The sequence below is a fragment of the Giraffa tippelskirchi genome, chromosome 13 (assembly GCF_054371585.1).
Source record: "Giraffa tippelskirchi isolate mGirTip1 chromosome 13, T2T-mGirTip1v1.2.pri, whole genome shotgun sequence".
Taxonomy (NCBI): domain Eukaryota; kingdom Metazoa; phylum Chordata; class Mammalia; order Artiodactyla; family Giraffidae; genus Giraffa; species Giraffa tippelskirchi.
In genome coordinates, this window is record NC_137287.1 from 82993589 (window position 1) to 83016036 (window position 22448).

General features: G+C 42.0%; 1 protein-coding gene across 1 annotated transcript in view; it reads left to right on the forward strand.

Annotated features, from left to right (window-relative positions):
- The window catches only part of CFAP61 (cilia and flagella associated protein 61), a 252305-nt gene that overhangs the window by 41190 nt on the left and 188667 nt on the right, over positions 1-22448 (forward strand). Inside the window, exon 8 of the mRNA XM_081558711.1 lies at positions 11656-11815. Within this exon, the coding sequence (XP_081414837.1) occupies positions 11656-11815 (160 nt within the window). The remainder of the gene's footprint in view (positions 1-11655; positions 11816-22448) is intronic.

Here is a 22448-nt window from a genome sequence, read left to right on the forward strand (position 1 = left end):
ATAGCGTGACCCAGCACCTCCATTATGTTACAGAATTATTAATACCATTTTCTTTTGTGGTGAAAACATTTAAGATCTACCTCTTAACCACTCCCAGGTATATAATACAGTGTAATCATCATGCTGTACATTAGATGCCCAGAACTTATTCATCTTATACCTGGAGATTTGTATCCCTTGATCAACAGCTCCTGATTCAGTCTAGGTAGCTTGTCTGTTTCTGGGAGTTTGTCTGTTTCTTTTAGGTTATCAATTTGTTGGTATATAATTAATCATAGTAATCTCTTATCCATTGTATCCATGGAATCAGTTTTAACACCTACTCTTCCATTTCAGATTTTGAGTGTTCTCTCTTTTTCTTAGTTAGTCTAGCTAACAGGTTGTCAATTTTGTTTATCTTTTTAAAAATACAGCTCTAAGTGTTGTAGATCTTTTTGATTACTTTTCTGGTCTGTATTTCATTTATTTCTGCTCTGCCCTTTGTTAATTTCTTCCTTCTGCTAATTTTGGGCTTCTTAATTTGTTCTCCTTTTTCTAGTTCTTTGAGGTTGTAAAGTTAGGTTGTTTATTTGAAATCTTCCCTTTTTTTGATTAATGTAGGCATTTACTACTATAAACTTACCTCTTAGAACTGCTTTTTGCAGTATCCTGTGAATTTTGGTTTATTGTATTTCCACTTTTGTTTGTTTCAAGGTATTTTTTGATTTCTCTTTTGATTTCTTCTTTGACCTCTTAGTTGCTCAGGAGTATAATATTAAATTTTCATATATTTGTGAATTTTCAGCTTTCCTCCTATTATTAATTTCTAGGGTAATACCATTGTAGTTGGGAAAGATACTAGGTGTGATTTAAATATTTTTAATGTGCTAAGACTCATTTTGTGATCTATCATATTCTGCATCATGGAAAATGTTCCATGTGTTCTTGAGAACGATGTTTATTCTACTGCTGTTGGATGGGATATTCTGTACACATTTGTTAGGTCAATTTTATCTAACATATGCATCGAATCTAACGTTTTTCTGGTTGATTTTCTCTCTGTATGTCTATCCCTTGTCGAAAGTTAGCTATTGAAGTCCCCTGCTAGTATTGTATTGTTGTCTATTTCTCCCTTCAGATCTGTTAGTATTTGCTTATCATAGTTAGGTGCTCTGATGTTGAGTATATATATTAATATATTTGTGATTGTTATATCTTCTTTTTTTAAAAAACGATTTATTTATTCATTTATTTTTGGCTGTGCTGGGTCTTCATTGCTTCGTGTGGGCTTTCTTTAGCTGCAGTGAGTGGGGGGCTACTCCTTCTTGCAGGGCACGAGCTTCTCATTGCGGTGCCTTCACTTGCCGCAGAGCACAGGTGCTAGGTGCGCAGGCTTCAGTAGTTGCAGCACTTGGACTCAGTGGTTATGGCACATGGGCTTAGTTGCTCTGTAGCACGTGGGATCTTCCCAGACCAGGCAATGAACCTATGTCCTCTGTATTGGCAGGCAGAGTCTTATCCACTGCACCACCAGCGAAGTCCTATTATATCTTCTTGATGAATTGACCCCTTTATCATTATAAAATAACCTTCCTTGTCTCTTTTTTTGGCCTAACGTCTGATTTGTCTGGTATAAGCATAGCTACCCATGCTGTCTTTTGGTTTTCACTGGCATGGAATGTATTCTTCCATCTCTTCACTTGAAAATGATGTGTATCCTTAAAGGTGAAGTGAATTTCTTGTAGGCAGCAAATTGATAGGTCTTGTTTTTTATCCATCTAATCACTCTGTGTCTTTTGATTGGAGAATACAATTCATTTACAATTAAACTAACTATGGGTAAGGACTTACAAATGCCATCTTACTGTTTTCTGGCTGTTTTGTAGTACCCTTGTTCCTTTCTTCCTGCCTTCTTTTATGAATTGATGATTTTCTGCCGTGAAATGGTTTGACTCCTTTTTCTTTATCTTTTGTGAATCTACTGTAGATCTTTATTGCATGGTTACCATGAGATTTACATAAAACAGCTTACAGACATAACAGTCTATTTTACACTAAAGACTTAATTCAATTGCACACAAAAGTTTTACCCTTTTACTTCCCTATGTTTTTAATATCACAATTTATCCCTTTTTATATCCCATATTTACTAACAAATTATTGTACCTATAGTTATTGAAATATTAAATTGTCATCCTTTAATCTTTACACTAGAGTTAAGTGGTTAATGCTTTGCCATATTAAAGTTTTATAGTATCCTGAACTTGACTGTATACTTGCTTTTACTCTTGTGTTGTGTATTTTTATGTATTTTTGTGTTATTAATTAGCATTCTTTCATTTCATCTTGAAGAACTCCTTTCAGCATTTCTTATACGGCAGGTCTAGTGGTGATGAATTTTCTTAGCTTTTGTTTGTCTAGGAAAGTCTTTCATTTCTGAAGGACAGCTTTGCTGAGTGAAGTATTCTTTATTGGCAGTTTTTTTCTTTCAGCACTTTGAATGTATTATCCTGCTAATTCCTGGCCTGTAGGGTTTCTGCTGAGAAATCTGCCGACAGTCTTATGGAGGGGTTCCCTTGGAAGTCACAAGATTTTTTTCTTCTGCTGCTTTTAAGATTCTCCTCTTACCTTTGATTTTTGAGTTTTATTATAATGTGTCTTGGAAAGGATCTTTTAAGTTGATTTTGTTTGGTGACCTATGGGTTTCATGAACTTGGATATCTATATCTCTCCCCAGATTTGGGATGTTCTGGCCATTATTTCTTTAAATAAGCTCTCTGCCCCCTTTTCCCTCTCTGCTTGTCTTGGAACTCTGGTGATTCACAAATTGGTCCTTAGAATAGTATCTTATAGATCATACAGACTTTCTTCAACTCTTTTCATTCTTTTTACTTTGTTCTCCTTTGACTTGATATTTTCAAAGTTCCTGTCTTCAGTCTCACTGATTCTTTCTTCTGATTGATCAGGTCCACTGTTAGATGCTTTGTGTTGTATTTTCATGTCATTCATTGATTCTTTGGCTCCAGAATTTATGGTTGATTCTTATGGATCCTCTTTCGCTAAACTTCTCACTTTATTTGTGTGTTGTTTTCCTGATTTTGTTGAACTGTCTGTGTTTTCTTGTAGCTCATTGTCTCCTGAAAACAGCTTTTTAAAATTATTTGTCTAGTGAATTGGAGAGTTACCATTTGTCCTTGTTTTTGGGTTCAGTTATCAGAAGACTATTGTGACCTTTTGGTGGTGTCATATTTCCTTGATTTTTCATGGTCCTGGAGTTTTGCATTGCTGACTTCACATTTGAATAGCAATCATTTCTTCCAGTCTTTGGGTGAGAAATACCTTCTCTCAGCCCTGCTAGAGACTCTGAGGTATCCTTTTATGGGTATACCTCCTCTATGCCTCTTGCTCTCTCTCATGGTAGAATTTTTAAGTTGTTTATTTTCTATGGACCCTACAAAGCACCAGGTTGAATGTTTTGTCTTCCCAAAGATGACACTAAAGCTCAAGTTTGTAGTATCTTCCTGGACTACAGATTAGGCCGATTTTCTCATTATGCTCCTTAGCCATCGGCCAGGTCTGCTCACACCACTCCTGGGAATGTACATGAGAGCTGCCACAAGGTGGGCTGGTGTGTAGATAAGGCATGTAGAACATTCCTGGGCCAGTTGGCAGGATCCGTGGGTGGAATATTCCCAACAGCTCATGGGTGGGCTTCTTGATGGAATCCATGATGCCTGTTAATGTCCTCTGAGGGTCCTACCTGCTGCTGTCTCAGACTCCTTCCTCCCCCTCCCCTCAACCCAGTCATGAGCTCCTAATTTAGTACTCTAAGTCTGGCAAGAGAGAAATGAGTCCCTCTGGCAGCATCCTGCATAGCTAGGGAAGCCAGGTGCTCCCTAACATGATCTCCCTTACCCCCGTGGGACAAATTGTAGGAATAAATCTTGACTTAAGCTGTACTGCCTTGGAGGATGGGTGTTGTGGGTAAAGGCAGACTGTTTGTCTTATCTACTCTAGAACATCCAAACTGGGTTTTGTTTGGTGTTTTTGTTTGTTTGTTTGTTTGCTCCAAATGGAGCAGAATCTTCTCATCCGGAAGTTTGAACTTCATCAAAGGCTCTCACATCCATGAGTGATTGTCTCAGGCACTGTTCTCAGGAGCTCCTGAACTGAGGCTCAGAGGAGCTAGAGTCACTTCATGGGCCTCTGCAGGGTCCACAACCACGACTGAGGTCTGTCTGTCTATTTCCCAATGCACAGGCAGGTGAGACTCCCCCCAGGCCCCTTGGTGGATGGTGGTGGATCCCACAGCTCCCTCAAATGCACTTTTGTTCATGCATGGAAGCCAAATATCTGCTGCTGAGCAGGAGACAAAACCAAGGGATGTCTTATCACTATGATACTGATAACACTCTGGAGAAGGCCTTTAATTATTTGATTTCATGATGCAAGTTTGAACCCAAATCTCTTGAGTTTTAGTGCTTGTGAGGAGCAACTGCAGCAGCCTCCTCTCTCATTTCCTTCCCTCTCCTGTCATGTGTTACAAGCTTTCAGTGTGTGTGAACATCAAAGCAACATTGCCGTCTGAAAACTGCACTCCCAACCCTGCAAGGATCCTTTGGTATCTCTAAAGACACAAACGGAGTCCAGTCTGATCTCTGCATGATCATCTGCATGTTCCATGGAGATGTGACCACAAGCCTCAGTCTTACATGGAAGGTTGGGAGGAGGACCTGTCCATGGCGAGCAAGCTGACCTAGGATCTGGGAGTGAGTCTCTGGTCTGCACCAAGCCATATTGGGTATCTCAGCCTGTTTTGGGTTCAAGACCAGTGCAGTCACCACCCTCCCACTGACCTCCCAGGACCCTCTTCCCAACCCCTCTGGGCTTCCTCAGGCTGGCTGTTTGGCAGCAGTGTTCTGGGGCGGGGGTGGGGGAGGCGGGTGCACTCGCCCTGGCTCACGGGAGCCAGTTGTTAAATCTTCAGGAACTTGGCAAGATGGTCGTTAAACATAGCCATTGTCAAAAATTAAGTGATATAAACTAACAGTGTAATAAATTATACTAAAAGCAAAATCAATAAATCCTCAAAGGTCATCAGTCCAGTTCAGTTCAGTTGCTCAGTCGTGTCTGACTCTTTCTGAACCCAACGCACTGCAGCACGCCAATCCTCCCTATCCATCACCAACTCCCGGAGTCTACCCAAACTCATGTCCATTGAGTCGATGATGCCATCCAACCACCTCATCCTCTGTCATCTCCTTCTCCCCCCGCCTTCAATCTTTCCCAGCATCAGAGTCTTTTCAGATGAGTCAGTTCTTTGCATCAGGTGGCCAAAGTATTGGAGTTTCAGCTTCAGCATCAGTCCTTCCAGTGAACACTCAGGACTGATCTCCTTTAGGATGGATTGATTGGATCTCCTTGCAGTCCAAGGGACTCTCAAGAGTCTTCTCCAACACCACAGTTCAAAATCATCAGTTCTTCGGTGCTCAGCTTTCTTTATAGTCCAACTCTCACATCCATACATGACTACTGGAAAAACTATAGCCTTGACTAGATGGACCATTTTTGCCAAAGTAATGTCTCTGCTTTTTAATATGCTGTCTAGGTTGGTCATAACTTTCCTTCCAAGGAGTAAGTGTCTTTTAATTTCATGGCTGCAGTCACCACTTGCAGTGATTTTGGAGCCCCCCAAAAATAAAGTTTGCTGCTTCTTGATTCCAGCTTGTGCTTCATCCAGCCTAGCGTTTCTTATGATGTACTCTGCATGTTAGTTAAATAAGCAGGGTGACAATATACAGCCTTGATGTACTCCTTTTCCTATTTGGAACCAGTCTGTTGTTCCATGTCCAGTTCTAACTGTTGCTTCCTGACCTGCATACAGATCTCAAGAGGCAGGTCAGGTGGTCTGGTATTCCCATCTCTTGAAGAATTTTCCACAGTTTGCCATGATCCACACACTCAAAGGTGTTGGCATAGTCAATAAAGCAGAAGTAGTTGTTTTTCTGGAGTTCTCTTGCTTTTTTGATGATCCAGCGGATGTTGGCAATTTGATCTCTGGTTCCTCTGCCTTTTTTAAAACCAGCTGGAACATCTGGAAGTTCATGGTTCACATACTGTTGAAGCCTGGCTTGGAGAATTTTGAGCATTACTTTACTAGCGTGTGAGATGAGTGCAATTGTGCAGTAGTTTGAACATTCTTTATCATTGCCTTTCTTTGGGATTAGAATGAAAACTGACCTTTTCCAGTTCTGTGGTCACTGCTGAGTTTTCCAAATTTGCTGACATATTGAGTGCAGCACTTTCACAGCATCATCTTGGAATTTGAAATAGCTCAACTGGAATTCCATCACCTCCACTAGCTTTGTTCGTAGTGATGCTTCCTAAGGCCCACTTGACTTCACATTCCAGGATGTCTGGCTCTAGGTGAGTGATCACACCATCGTGATCACCTGGGTTGTGAAGATGTTTTTTTGTACAGTTCTTCTGTGTATTCTTGTCACCTCTTCTTAATATCTTCTGCTTCTGTTAGGTCCATACCATTTCTGTCCTTTATTGAGCCCATGCAAAGATGTGCTCAAAGGCCATAACTTTGTCATTATTTTACTATTATCTTGGAGTCACTTATATCTGTGGTCTCTGTGCAGTGGAATTACTGTAATTATGGCTACTGGGCATCTTTTTCCAGTTTTCCTCTCAATGACATCATACCAGGAACTAATGACAGGCTGCAACATGAGTATTTACACCACAGAAATTGGCAACAATTATGAATAAGCTTTTCCCGCTTATTTGTAACTGCCGCTTAGGAGTTACCCAGCACACTACAGTTTTGGGTGAGCAGAGAGAACAGGACACAGTCCAGCAAGCCTGTCCCTTCCAGACCCATCCATGGAAGTCACAGGCCATGTGTGTGGAAGGCCTGAGAACTGTATCTGCACTGTGGAAGCTGTGGACTAAAAGCTTTTAACTGTGAGTGTTTTCTTTGACTTCATGGACACTTTGGAGGAGTTCTGAGTCAGCAAAGTTGCTTTTTATAACTTCATCCCGGCTTACCTTGACATCTGGTGTTTACTCAAAACTGAGATTTCAGGGCAGGGTGGTTGGAGGCCAAGGGCGGCTCCTGGAGACAGATGGGCAGAGTGTCTGCCTTGGCAGCATCCGCAGCGTGGGCAGCAGCGGTCCAAGGAGGCACCACTGACTTGCGGGTGGGCAGAGCCTGCCTGCCCAGCCATGCCTCTGGCATCAGGCGGGAAGGATCAGAGCTGATAGTTGTCACAATGAGGGCAACCTCACTGTGGAGTATGGTCATCCAGAAAGGTGGGTGATACAGGGCTTTTTAGATGAAAGTGTGAATGATATGTTGCACACGGGCCTATTGATGGACCTGCTTATGAAGACTCGGTGACCAAATGTGTGGTTTATGGTGATCTTAGCCTTATGCATTGTCATATGGATCCTCATGGGAAAAACAAGCACAGCAACAAACTCAGTTTTGCTCATAGTGTGAGATAATGAAAGCCACCTTTGGAGTGGAAAGTACTTGTTACCTGGAAGACAGACAGGAGCCTGCAATCATTATCTTTTCACTGTACAAGTAAAAGAGAAAACATCCATCAAATCAGCTTTTTTTTTTTTTTTCCTGGAAAACACACATGCACACAAAGATGCATTTGAATACTCCCGCAAATTCACATTTAAGAACGGTGTTTTTCAGGTCAGAACGGTAATCACAAAGGAACCCAAAGGGAAAAAGCAGGCACGTCCACAATATATCGTTGCTGTGTTGGGTCCATCATCCTTAACTTTGTGAATTGTCACAGCCCCGGGATGAATGACGAGAATATAACAGGTTGCAGAATTGGAGAACGTGAAATCTTTGTTCCTAATGGCAAAACATGTTTTTCTCATTTTCATCAGAATGTGTGATCCATGCCATTTGAAATCAAATTCCAAACATGACGAGCCATTAGTGTAATAGCTCATTACTAACAGCAGTCTTATAAATAATACATTCTTATCGTGCACACGCAGCTCGCCGCGAAGCCAGCAAAAGGTATTTCAGGCCATGGAAGTTGCACTGCGCCAGCGTGGCTGTAGATGAGAAGGACATCTCCATGTGAACCAAGATGGATGCCAATTTTCCCTGCCGAGAGGGAGGCTGGCCGTCTCTCCCTGCACATATGGTAGATGGATTGGTTAATCAGTGTCTGCTGAGTCTCGGGCCTAAAATTACAGAGAAGCCAGACAACTGCGGCTACGCAGCCTTTGTTCACGTGTGCAAACAAGACAAACAATCACTTGTTATTTGGGAAAAAAATTAAAATGTTTATTTTGGACTTTTATTGAAGTGTCGATGGATTTGTAAAACAGCTGTGTGAATCCAGCCTTTTTCAGCTAGTATTTGGGGGAGCCTGTAAAGAAAAGAATATGCATGGAAAAAAATTCATTAAAAAAAATTCCTCTTGTATCCTAGCATTTGGGAGAATTACAGGCAATCTCATGTTTACTATTCAAACACATCTTGGAGAACGAACAGTTTCAAGCCAGAAGATACATTTGAGAACAAATAGCTTAATAGCTAACTTTTTTTCCTCTGATGTTTAAAAGAGTGTTGTAGCTTCTTGCTCTACTTTAGGGAGTATTAACCATTTTATCCAACTGGGCATTTATGGAATGATGTCGCATTCTTAAGATCTGGGAATTCCGACAATTGTTGAGCTCTTCTGACTGAATGGTTGTCTCAAGAAATAAAATCTGAACTCTAGAGGGCTAGAACCCACCCAGTAAATGCTGTTTTCTTTTAAGAGCTGTCAGAGTCAAATCAGTTACCAGAATTTGGTTAGAACCCACATAAAGATCAAAGGAATTATTTATGCGAAATGTGTTTATTTTTCTTCTTCCTAATTTTATTGAGCTAGAATACAATATAACATTGTATAAGTTTAAGGTGTCCAACCTAATATTTTGATATATGTACATATTGTAAAATAATCACTAGGAGTGACACTAATTAACCTGAGAACTCTGTATTCCTTCTTACCTCTTTTAAAATTTTAAATGCTTTCCTTGCTGAGAAGAGAGAAATCCAGAATTACTAAAGGAACATAGTAAAGAATTTCAATCACAGTCATTGGTCAATGTGGCATTAAAATTTGATAGAATTAAAATTTGTTGTCAATTTATAATATGTCAGTACCAGTAATAGGCCTAGATCAGCTGCCAAGTCGCCTCAGTCGTGTCTGACTCTGTGTGACCCCATAGATGGCAGCCCACCAGGCTCCTCTGTCCCTGGGATTCTCCAGGCAAGAATACTGGAGTGGGTTGCCATTTCCTTCTCCAGTGCATGAAAGGGAAAAGTGAAAGTGAAGTCACTCAGTCATGTCCGACTCTTAGCGACCCCATGGTCTGTAGCCTACCCGGCTTCTCTGTCCATGGGATTCTCCAGGCAAGAGTACTGGAGTGGGGTGCCACTAGTCACTCATAAAAAGATATGTTGTTTCCTCTACTCAGAACACTTATGATCCCAAATGTGTTGCATCTTTCCCACACCAGCCAACTCTCCAGCTTTTAGTCACCAGGCTGGCTGTCTTGCAGTCTAATTCACTTTCTGCTACTGCTCAGCCTTAGTGCAGACCCTACAGATTTAGGGCTCAGGCCCACAAAACTGCCCCCATCAAATGCCATTCACAAGCCCTAGATTGTCCCCTGTGCTTTTAACTGACCAGCGATAACTCACGGGTTCCCATGACCCCCTTGGTTATGTTTGAGAACCTGCTGGAAGGGTTCACAGAGCTCAGGCGACTCTTTACTTGCCATCATGGGTTCACTGTAAAGGATACAGCTCAGGAATAGGAAATGGAAGAGATGTATTGGGGGAGGAGGGGAGAGCGGGGGGAGCTTCCATGCCCTCTCTGGGCCCACCACTGCCTGGCATTTCCGTGTGTTCACCAGCACAGAGGCTTGGGAACCCCATTGTTTAGGTGTTTTTCTAGTTTTCCAGTAACAGTTGAGTAAATCTTTGACTGTGGTGGCTGCACTCACTCTCTAGCTCCTCTCCCCTTCTCAGAGGTTGAGGTGCTGTGTGCTTAGTCGCTCAGTTGTGTCCAACTCTTAGAAACCCCATGAACTGCAGCCCACCAGGCTCTGTCCATGGGGATTCTCCAGGCAAGAATACTGGAGTGGGTTGCCATTTCCTCCTCCAGGGAATCCTCCCGACCCAGGGATTGAACCCAGGTCTCTCACATTTCAGGCAGATTCTTTACCGTCTGAGCCACCAGGGTCGAGGGAACAGGGTTGAAAGCTCCAACCCTCTAATCACATGGCTGATTCCTCTGGTAACCAGTTCCCATCCTCTGAGAGTGACCTCATTAGCATAAACTCATGTACCATTGAAAGGGGGCATATTATGAAGAATAAAAGACTCTCAGGAAATTATGAGTGTTTTATGAACTTTGAGCCAGGAGTGAGGGATGAAGACCAAATATTTTTTATTATATCTCACTGTTACCCTCATCTTCCCACTGATGTATTCCTCATCAAAGGCCTAAAATGATGAGGGCCATTACAGGAGGTTTAGAATCAGGTAGGATGCTGAGAGGGCTTCTCTGGTGGCTCAGATGGTAAAGAATCTGCCTACAATGTGGGAGACCTGGGTTTGATCCCTGGGTTGGGAAGACTCCCTGGAGGAGGGCATAGCAACCCACTGTAGTATTCTTGCCTGGAGAATCCCTGTGGACAGAGGAGCCTGGCGGGCTACAGTCCGTGGGGTCGCAAAGGGTCAGACACGACTGAGTGACACAGCACAGCACAGCACAGGATGCTGGGAGGTGATTATGTTGTAGATCAGACACGCCTGGTGAACAGGTGCAATGAGTTTATTTCTCTCAGAACTTTCCACCAAATCTCCTTCCTCTCATCTCCTCCCCATGAGACCATCCAGTCAAATACATGTTGAAGAAAATGAAAGAAATAAGTCTTCCCATGTGGCGCTATTTGTAAGGAATCCACCTGCCAATGGAGGAGACTCAAGAGACACAGGTTCCATCCCAGCATTGGGAAGATCCCCTGGAGAAGGAAATGGTGACCCACTCCAGTATTCTTGTCTGGGAAATCCTGTGGACAGGAGGAGTCTGGCGGTCTACAGTCCATGGGGTCACAAAAAGTTGGGCACAATTGAGCTCGTGCACACACACAACACACACACACACACACAAGAAAATTGAAGAGTAACTACCTGATAAGGAGCGAATTATTAACTTGTTCTAAATTGGGGTCAACCAGATGGCCACTGGAAATAATGGCCGCTCTTCCTTGGGACTGCATGGTGTAGGGGAGGAAAGTAGACAGGAGGGTTGGGCTTGCAGTAAGGAAGTGAAAGGATTTAGGGCAGGCAGGGGTATTGTTTGGGCAAAGTTTCCCCTCAAGAACACCATGACAGCCTCCCTAAGTTCCAGACCCATCTCTAGGATTGTCATCCGTGATGGATTGTCCTCCATCCAAGGTGGTCATCCACGACATCGTGTTTTGAGCCTGTCATGTTGCTGTGCACTGCGCCTGACCGTAGGGGGCTCCCTCCCTTACTGCTCCCGGTGCCCACGGGCAGGGGCTCATGGGAGTTTCGTGGTGCCCGTTCACCTGAGGTCGGATGGTCATGAGATATCTTGGACATTTCAGGTGGAAGGTGTGGCTGTCGGGTTCATGAGCGTTTGCTCACAAGTGAACCTGCAGCTCCTGCACGAGTGCTTTGACTTGGGACCCTTCCATGGACTCTGCATCCCGCATCATGACGACATCCTAGAACCACCCCAGGAGTTCAGCATCCACGAAAGTTCAGGTACAGTGGCTGTCGCAGGAGCACGCCGGGGATGGAGCTTTGTGCGCTGTGCTGTGCTTTTGACTCTGTGCTGGAACTGGGTGGTGGCACCTGCTGGGCAACTCTGTCCCCAGTCCCCTTTCAGGAGTGGTTCCTGGTGCATCACAACCTTGTGCCTGTATCTGTGACCACAGAGGGTCAAGGGGCATGGCCCTGGGTAGACACCACGGCCTTGCCGCTGTAGGTCTCCTGAATTCAGAACGTCTATCTTCAGAAGTTCATTGTTAGAGTAGAGGTAAGTTGTGGTGAAATAATTGATAGCGTTTCAGGATTTTACTTGCACACACACATAGAACCCAAAACCTAAATATGATAAGTGAATCTTTTAAGTCAAGAACTAGAGGAATTCTGTATGTCCTTAAGTTTTTTATTTTATTTTTTTTAATTGAAGTATAGTTGATTAGTAATGTTATGTTAGTTTCAGGTATACAGTAAAGTGATTCATTTATACAAATATGTATATATTCAGATATATGTATGTATATCTTTAAGTTGTAACCCAACAATTAGCGCTTCTGTGTTTATGTCATCAACAACTTATTATGTAATACAGGTCTATTGCAAGTAGTCATTTTAAATTGTTTATTTTTAGCCATCTACAATATTAGAACTGATTTTAAAATCATGTCTGTATTAGGATTTTCACCAAGTGAAACTGGGTCATCTCAAACTTTGGTATTTTAATTTAACAAAGTCTCCCTACATCCATGAGCATCTTTGAGGTTAAGTGTTTTATTTCTTAAATCAGGGAGATGCAGCAGGGTGTGTAAATCTAGTTCTCCAAACCTAGGTTTCTTCATTTGTGAAACAGGAAGAGTAGTAACACCTCCCACGAAGGGGCATTGTGGGGTCTGACTGAGATCGCTCAGGTCCAGGGCTTTACTCAGCGTCTCCATCAAACTTAGTGCGCCATCAGCATGGGTCCTCATTTCGAGCAGTCATTATTCATCACTTTGTGGTTGGTCTTTCACCTACATGAGTCTTCCAAGGTTAACATCAGGGCATCTTGAATTGCTCTGCTTTCTCACGTCTGAAAGACTATATCAAGATTTTGCTCTTGTCTGCCAGTCTGGGCTCCATTTTTATGTTTATTTTTGAAGACAACTGTTGCATCAATGTACTGTTACTTGGCATTGTTCAGCATAGGTAATGTGTACTTTCTGTGTACATATATTTATATTTAAGTTTTTTTGCATAAAATAAATGCCTCTAGATGTCAAAAAAAAAAGATTGTTCAAAAATAGGAAGAGGAGCATGTTGGGAGCAAGACTGACAAGCAGAGAACTTGTTGATCTAAACAACAGCAGGTGTTGGTTTGGCAGATCTTATCCACTGGACAGGAAACCAAGCGCATGGAGCTGATCAGAACATTCACACAGGTCACAAAGACCTTTCAGATCTGTAGCTGGAGAGGGAGATCCCTTCTGTATTAATAAGAGCTTTGAGGTCTTTATTGTTTCATGGTGAAGGCTGGCTTGCCCTTGCTTCTCAGCTAAGACATACTGGAGTGTTCTGAAGGAACCTTCAGCATGAGACAGTCTTGAATAATATGTTATCATTGTCACTTTTGAATGTATAAATTCTTCTTGAAGGCAGCATTCAATAGTTTTTATGGCTTAGTTTTCTCATGCCTAAAATGGAGATAAAAATAGTATCAAAACCAGAAAGTCATTGGGATGGTTAAATGTTAGAATCTACATGATGACCTTAGCTCTCTGCTGAGCATGGAGTAAGTTCTGAAAAAATTAAAGTTGTTTTTCCTCTCCCCTTGATTGTTGTCATTATTAAAAACAAGTTGAGGGACTTCCCTGGTAGTCCAGTGGTTAAGACTTCACCTTCTAGAGCAGTGGTATGGGTTTGATCTCTGATCGGGGAACTAAGATCCCACATACCTCTCAGCCAAAAAACTATAACATAGAGAAACAGTACTATAAAATATTCAATAAAGACTTTTAAAATGGTCCACATAAAAAAAAATCTTTAGAAAAATGTTGAAAAGATATGGTTCCCTTTCAGTGTGTTTCTGAGTAGCTCTGAAGTTACATAGAATGACTGGGAGGTTCCTATCTTAGAAACTTTATGGGCAGGAACACAATTCAAAATTTAGCCCGAACCCTGGACTTAAAAACACATAATCTGTTTAGCCAAAGTGTGTCTGTTTAGCAAAAGCCCCAGAGATATGGAAACTGAAAGAAGTCTTACTACTCTCTCTACCACTTTTAATATTTTTACCTAAAATTAGTTTATCTAGGACAGGATGGTAGCTAAAGGAAATAGGAAAATTTCTCTTGTCATTTTGTGTGTCTTGTTTATTTTTGAAAATCCAGCTCCACTAATAAAAAGGTGATTATGAAGTTTTATTACCAGGAAACACTACTGTAGACTTCCAAATAACTCAGGGATGGATTTACAAATCAACAGCTCATTATATTCCAGAAAAGAGTCATTGGCACATTTTGCTGCCCCCTTCACATCGACAGCAACAAAGAATGAGACTCCAGAGAAAACTGGAAATGTGTTATGATCCTGTCCTTTTTTTATCTGATGAAAGTCTCAAGTTAAAGGAAATATAATTTCTCTAAAATACGAGCTAAAATTCTTGTTTCACACCATACACAAAAATAAACTCAAAATGGATTAAAGATCTAAACGTAAGACCAGAAACTATAAAACTCCTAGAGGAAAACATAGGCAAAACACTCTCCGACATAAATCACAGCAGGATCCTCCATGACCCACCTCCCAGAATATTGGAAATAAAAGCAAAAATAAACAAATGGGACTAATTAAAATTAAAAGCTTCTGCACAACAAAGGAAACTATAAGCAAGGTGAAAAGACAGCCTTCAGAATGGGAGAAAATAATAGCAAATGAAGCAACAGACAAACAATCTCAAAAATGTACAAGCAACTCCTGCAGCTGAATTCCAGAAAAATAAATGACCCAATCAAAAAATGGGCCAAAGAACTAAACAGACATTTCTCCAAAGAAGACATACAGATGGCTAACAAACACATGAAAAGATGCTCAACATCACTCATTATTAGAGAAATGCAAATCAAAACCACAATGAGGTACCATTTCACGCCTGTCAGAATGGCTGCTATCCAAAAGTCTACAAGCAATAAATGTTGGAGAGGGTGTGGAGAAAAGGGAACCCTCTTACACTGTTGGTGGGAATGCAAACTAGTACAACCACTATGGAGAACAGTGTGGAGATTCCTTAAAAAACTGGGAATAGAACTGCCATATGACCCAGCAATCCCACTGCTGGGCATACACACTGAGGAAACCAGAATTGAAAGAGACGTGTGTACCCCAGTGTTCATTGCAGAACTGTTTACAATAGCCAGGACATGGAAGCAACCTGGATGTCCACCAGCAGACGAATGGATAAGGAAGCTGTGGTACATATACACAATGGAATATTACTCAGCCATTAAAAAGAATACATTTGAATCAGTTCTTTTGAGATGGATGAAACTGGAGCCCATTATACAGAGTGAAGTAAGCCAGAAAGAAAAACACCAATACAGTATACTAATGCATATATATGGAATTTGAAAGATGGTAACGATAACCCTACATGCGAGACAGAATAAGAGACACAGATGCATAGAACAGTCTTATGGACTCTGAGGTAGAAGGTGAGGGTGGGACGTTCTGAGAGAATAGCATTGAAAGATGTATATTTTCATATGTGAAACAGAACACCATTCCAGGTACGATACATGAGACAAATGCTCAGGGCTGGGGCAATGGGATGACCCAGAGGGATGGGATGGGGAGGGAGGTGGGAGAGGGGTTCAGGATGGGGAATGCATGTAAACCCATGGCTGATTCATGTCAACGTATGGCAAAAACCACTACAATATTGTAAAGTAATTACCCCAACTAGAATAAATAAATTTATTAAAAAATAAAATAAAATTCTTGTTTCAATGGGCACACACCATTGTGCCTTAGGCTTTCAGTTTTGTTCATGCTTTTTACCTTTCAAAGGATTTTCGTATATATTGTCTCATTTTATCCTCGTGACTTGATGTACAAGAGCTAAGAAAGGTGCATGCATGTGTGCTATGTTGCTTCAGTCATGTCTGGCTCTTTGCGACCCCATGGACTGCAGCCTGCCAGGCTCCTCTGTCCATGGGATTCTCTAGGCAAGAATACTGGAGTGGGTTGCCACGCCCTCCTCCAGGGGGATCTTTCTAACTCAGGGATCGAAACCACATCTCCTGGGTCTCCTGCCTTGGCAGGTGGGTTCTTCACCACTAGCACCAACTGGGAAAGGTGACCCCTGCTGCCCAAATTCACAAAAGGTGTTACAGCTCAGCAGGGGCTGACCCAGAACCCAGATCACCCTTCCACTTGACTTTTTGTCTAGGGTGGCTGTGATCAAAAACTCCAGTGGTGGGTCTACTATACAAATACATGATCAATTTTTTCACTTCAATGAATTATTGAATGAGTTACCACTTTTAGGAGCTCTCAGTGACGTGTGTGTGTGTGTGTGTGTGTGTGTGCACGCTTTGGACAACTCCCATCTTCTGGAATCTTCACCTCTTGTGTCTGTGGGATTTGCCAGGACTGTGCACGGCCAATCTGTCCTGTGCCAGAGGTGGGCAGGAAGTACCAGGACATTGAGACCCCAGGAGCAGCCTCTGATTCTCTGTTTCTTTTTTAAAAAATATTTATTTATTATTTGGCTGTGTCAGGATCTTAGTTGCAGCACATGGGATCTTTCATTGCTTAGTTGCCCTACAACATGTGGGATCTTAGTTCCTTGACCAGGGATCGAACCTGAGTCCCCTGCATTGGAAGGTGGGTTCTTAACCACTGGACCACTAGGAAAGTCCCCCAGCTTCCCTGTTTCTTGTCCCTGCTCCCCTACTGATATCTTCTCCATCAACTCCCAGATAGACAGTTGTGCTTGAATCCTTGACTCAGGGTCTGCTTCTGAGAGAACCCACCCCAACACACTGCTGGTCTAGTCTTTCCCCACCAGCTGTGAAAACATTTACTTACCACAACTGAAAGGAGTTGAAGTATAAATACCTCAGCTCCCTCACCCCTGGGTGGGATAGCTTTGAGACGTGAGTTTTGCATTGTTTCTCAGAGCTCCTCCAGGAGATGAAGTTCCAGCTGATGATCCATGTGATGACATATGTTTCATTAGCTGCCTTCCTTTCCCTTCTCTCTTCCTAACCTCCCTACTGTGCTTCCTGAATCACCTCCCAAATAAACTGCTTGTTCTCAGGTCCTTGACTCAAGGTGAGATCTGTTCCCACCAGCTGTGAAACGCACAATTTCATGCAAACCTCCACCCCTTCCAAGCAGAGTGACAACATCATGACTTCACATTCCAGAGCTCATACAGTGGTCCCCATTCTTTATTTTTTCCAACCAAATTATTTATTAAGCAAAGAAACAAAAATGCAGTTTGCTAGCTTCTTTAGGTAAAGATCTTAAAATATTTAAATCTTTGTAATATGATGCTGATTATTTCTAATGATTTAACAATATCAAAGTTACATGATTCACTGTATTTCTGAATACAGAATCTGTTTAACCTATATGGAATTTAGTTATCAAGTTCCTCATTCTTTAGCTACTGTACATACTGTGATCAGCTGCCATCTCATCATTTCAGCTGTGTCCGAAGTTTCCATTGGATCTGAAAATTGTAACCATGCACATTCACTTTGCATTTTACTTGAATAATTTGTATATGATCCCGTTCTTTTAGCTACTGGTTCTTCATCTATAAATTATTACACACACTTGTAAATTTGGGTTTTTAGCTACTAAACCTTGAGACTAAATTGGGACCAATGGGAACAAAGTCTGAGGATGCAGATTTTGTCCTAGTTTAAGGAAAATCTAGTAAAAGTTTATTTTTTATTAAGTGGAGTACCTTGTTTAGAAGTAGCCAAGTTCCCCAGACATTGGAAAAATTCATGAATAGCCATAACTCTCAGGAAACGGCTTTCTACTTGTATGGGAGATTGTACTGAAAGATCCCTCAAATGCCAGGAGTCTCAAAAGCTGAGGGAACAAGCATCAGGATGCTCCTTCCATATGCTGGCAGTTTATGAATATTTTCCTTCAGTGACAACAAAATGGCTCAAAACAATATGTATTTTTTCCAGTTGACTCCACTGCTGGCCCGGCCCAGCGATTGCAAATCAAGCTGTGTCTTTTGTTCACTGCATCATTACAATGAAGACTTTGGAACCAGAAGTGAGCTGGCAATTTTCTTGATGATGCATAAGGCAAAATAGGGCACAGCCTGCATTTCCACAGCTGCCCTGGCATCGACACATTTACCAGTTAAAATAAAAACAAGCAAAAGATGAAACTTTTGTTTGTCACGCAGGCTGGTGTGACCTGGGGAGTGAAAGTCTTGGTTTTGAACGAGTCCTGCAACGTGAATCTCAATACATGCACAGGGGCCCAGCACACATAGGCTCCAAGGACCTCAATGTGCCCTTGGCCAGGAGAGATACAATTTCACACAACAGAATCGTGGGTGTTCTGAAGAATAACCAACGCAGCCTCTTATAAGCAGCCCACCCAGGAAAAGTACTGCTTACTCTACATTTAAAAGGCCCTTCAAAATATAATTTTCACAGCATCTCCATATAGCAACATTGCCTTTTAAATGAAAGAAAATCGCTCATTGTCAGGAAATGTTCCCTTATGTCTTATTTAAATTTCTTTTATTGTACTTGCATTTGCTTCTTACTCTCAGTCTCTCCTCTGCAGGGAGAAGGAATATGGAGGGCTGAGAAACAGCAGCTAAATCAAGTCTTATTTAATCAAGTAGCCCAGGTTGTCTAGCCTCTCTTCCTGAGGTTCCATTTTACATGTCTTGGTTGCTTTCTGTTTTATACTTTATTCTTCTTTTAACATGGATTCCAAATGTGGATGAAACACTCATCTACAGAGCCTAGCAGCATTTCCACCAAGATATTTGGATATTGTATCTCAGACCATGTATTTATTAATACCAGCTAGTACGGTCTATAATTACTGAACTAGTGACCCTCTTGGACTCTGTATGGATTTGTTCAGGCTGTCATAGAAGGGTCCCACAGAATAGGAGGCTTAAACAACAGAAAATCATTTTCTCATAGTTCTGGAGATGAGAAGTCTGAGATCAAGGTGTCGGCAGGGTGATTTCTTCTGAGGCCTCCCTCCTTGGCTTGTAGATGACCGTCTTTTCCTTGTGTCTTCACATGGTTTTCCCTTCTGTTCCTGTCTGTGTCCTAATCCCCTCTTCTTATGAGGATACACAGTGGCTTAAGGGCTCACCCATCTGACCTCATATTACTCTGTCTCTTTCAAGGCCTTTTCTTGGGACTTCCCTGGTGGTCCAGTGTTTAAGACTTTGTTTTCCAATGCAGAGGGTGCAGGTTCTGGTTGGGGAGCTAATACCCCACATGCCTTGTGGCCAAAAAAACCAAAACATAAAACAGATGCAATATTGTAACAAATTCAATAAAGACTTTTAAAATGGTTGACATTAAAAAATCTGAAAAATAAACGAAAGGCCCTTTCTCCAGATAGTCACATTGTGAGGTATTAAGGGGTTAGGACTTAAAGCATGAATTTTGTGGGAACATGATTCAACATTCAGTGACACTTAGGATCCTGTGTCAGTGGCTCTCTGGAGCCCTGTGGCCAAGGCTGCAAGACATGGAAGTAATGTCCCCTCTACCTGATGCTCATACAAAGTCTAATATACTGACTCATATTTGTCACAACTTGAATTTCATCTTTTTTAAAAAAAACGCAGCAAATGTCTTTTTGGTATACAAAGGTAAGAAAATTGAATTCTTCTGAAACTTTAGCCACTCTTGCCAGCTCTAGTTTTCCAGAAGTAACTATGTGAGTTCTAATGGTGTGTTAAAGAAATTGACAAAACAAATAAATAATTCCAGGCTTATGCCCAGGCTGACATGATTATCTTCACGGTGACAGTGCTGATGAAAAATTAATCAGTCAATCTAAGAAAGAAATGGGAAATTTTATTCGAGCCAGATTGAGGTTTTTAACCCAGGAACAACCTCTCAGACAGCTCCGAAAATGGTTGCACCCGTTAGAGGTCAAAGCACAGTTGTATAGATTTTTGAGGCAGAGGGCTGTACATTCAATGATGTAGCTAGTTTTCACAATCCGGATTAAGTACAAAGTGGTTCAGTTCAGTTCAGTTGCTCAGTCGTGTCCAACTGTTTGCGACACCATGGACTGCAGCACGCCAGGCCTCCCTGTCCATCACCAACTCCCGGAGTTTACTCAAACCCATGTCCATTGAGTCAGTGATGCCATCCAACCATCTCATCCTCTGTTGTCCCCTTCTCCTCCTGCCTTCAATCTTTCTGAGCACCAGGGTCTTTTCAGATGAGTCAGTTCTTTGCATCAGGTGGCCAAAGTATTGGAGTTTCAGCTTCAGCATCAGTCCTTCCAATGAATATTCGGGACTGATTTCCTTTAGGATCTCCTTGCAGTCCAAGGGACTCTCAAGAGTCTTCTCCAACACCACAGTTCAAAAGCATCAATTCTTCGGTGCTCAGCTTTCTTTATAGTCCAACTCTCACATCCATACATGACTACTGGAAAAACCAAAGCTTTGACTAGACACACCTTTTTTGGCAAAGTAATGTCTTTGCTTTTTAATAAGCTGTCTGGGTTGGTCATAACTTTTCTTCCAAGAAGCAAGCGTCTTTTAATTTCATGGCTGCAGTCACCATCTGCAGTGATTTTGGAGCCCCCCCCAAAATAAAGTATTTCACTGTTTCCACTGTTTCCCCATCTATTTACCATGAAGTGATGGGACTAGATGCAGTGATCTTAGTTTTCTGAATGTTGAGCTTTAAGCCAACTTTTTCACTCTCCTCTGTCACTTTCATCAAGAGGCTCTTTAGTTCTTTTTTGCTTTCTGCCTTAAGGGTGGTGTCATCTGCATATCTGAGGTTATTGATATTTCTCCCAGCAATTTTTATTCCAGCTTGTGCTTCATCCAGCCCAGCATTTCTCATGATGTATTCTGCATATGAGTTAAATAAGCAGGGTGACAATATACAGCCTTGATGTGCTCCTTTCCCAATTTGGAACCAGTCTGTTGTTCCATGTCCAGTTCTAACTGTTGCTTCCTGACCTGCATACAGATTTCTGAAGAGGCAGGTCAGGTGGTCTGGTATTCCCATCTCTTGAAGAATTTTCCACAGTTTATTGTGATCCACACAGTCAAAGGCTTTGGCATAGTCAATAAAGCAGAAGTAGATGTTTTTCTGGAACTCTCTTGCTATTTTGATGATCCAGCGGATGTTGGCAATTTGATCTCTGGTTCCTCTGCCTTTTCTGAAACCAGCTTGAACATGTGGAGGTTCACGGTTCACATACTGTTGAAGCCTGGCTTGGAGAATTTTGAACATTACTTTACTAGTGTGTGAGATGAGTGCAATTGTGCGGTAGTTTGAGCATTCTTTGGCATTGCCTTTCTTTGAGATTGGAATGGAAACTGACCCTTTCCAGCAAAAACAACACCCAGTTGTGGATATGACTGGTGATGTTAGGGGAAGCACACTGATTGAAACTGCCCACCCTGGCCAGGCACCATAGTAACCATTTGCATGAGTTGTTTTACGACAGGAGGTCCTTCTAAGGAACAGGGAACTAATAAGCCACCACCAACTGGAAGAGTTTGGGAAAGCTTAAAAGGAGACACCACATGTCTGACCACCTCCCAGAATCCTTCTCTCTGGCATCCATCTTGGCTGAATAAGGCGAGCACCACCAGGAAGGACTCTGAGTCAGAATGATTGGCTAAGGACAGCCCGGAAACTAATCCCATCACCATAAAACCCGAGACTGCAAGCCATGTGGCAGAGCTGTTCTCCTGGGTTCCCTTACCCTACTGCTCTCCACCCTGGTGCTCTTTCCCAATAAAATCTCTTGCTTTGTCAGCACATGTGTCTCCTCGGACAGTTCATTTCTGAGTGTTAGACAAGAGCCCAGTTTCAGGCCCTGGAAGGGGTCCCCCTTCCTGCAACAGTGATGGAAGTAAAGTCCAATGCTGTAAAGAGCAATATAGCACAGGAACCTGGAATGTTAGGTCCATGAATCAAGGCAAATTGGAAGTGGTCAAACAGGAGATGGCAAGAGTGAACATCAACATTTTAGGAATCAGCAAACTAAAATGGACTGGAATGGGTGAATTTAACTCAGAGGACCATTATATCTACTACTATGGGCAAGAATCCCTTAGAAGAAATGGAGTAGCCATCATGGTCAACAAAAGAGTCTGAAATGCAGTACTTGAGTGCAATCTCAAAAACGACAGAACGATCTCTGTTTGTTTCCAAGGCAAACCATTCAGTATCACAGTACAAAGTGGTGGCTCATCATAAACCCTTACAAGGTCAAGAATGAATATTATCTTTATTTATTTATTTTTCTGGCAGTATTGCATGCCTTGAAGGATCTTAGTTCCTCACCCAAGGATTGAACGTTGAGTCCCCCACATTGGAAACGTGGAGTCCTAACCAGTGGGCCACAAGGGAATCCCAGAAATGTTTTCTTTTAAGGAGTT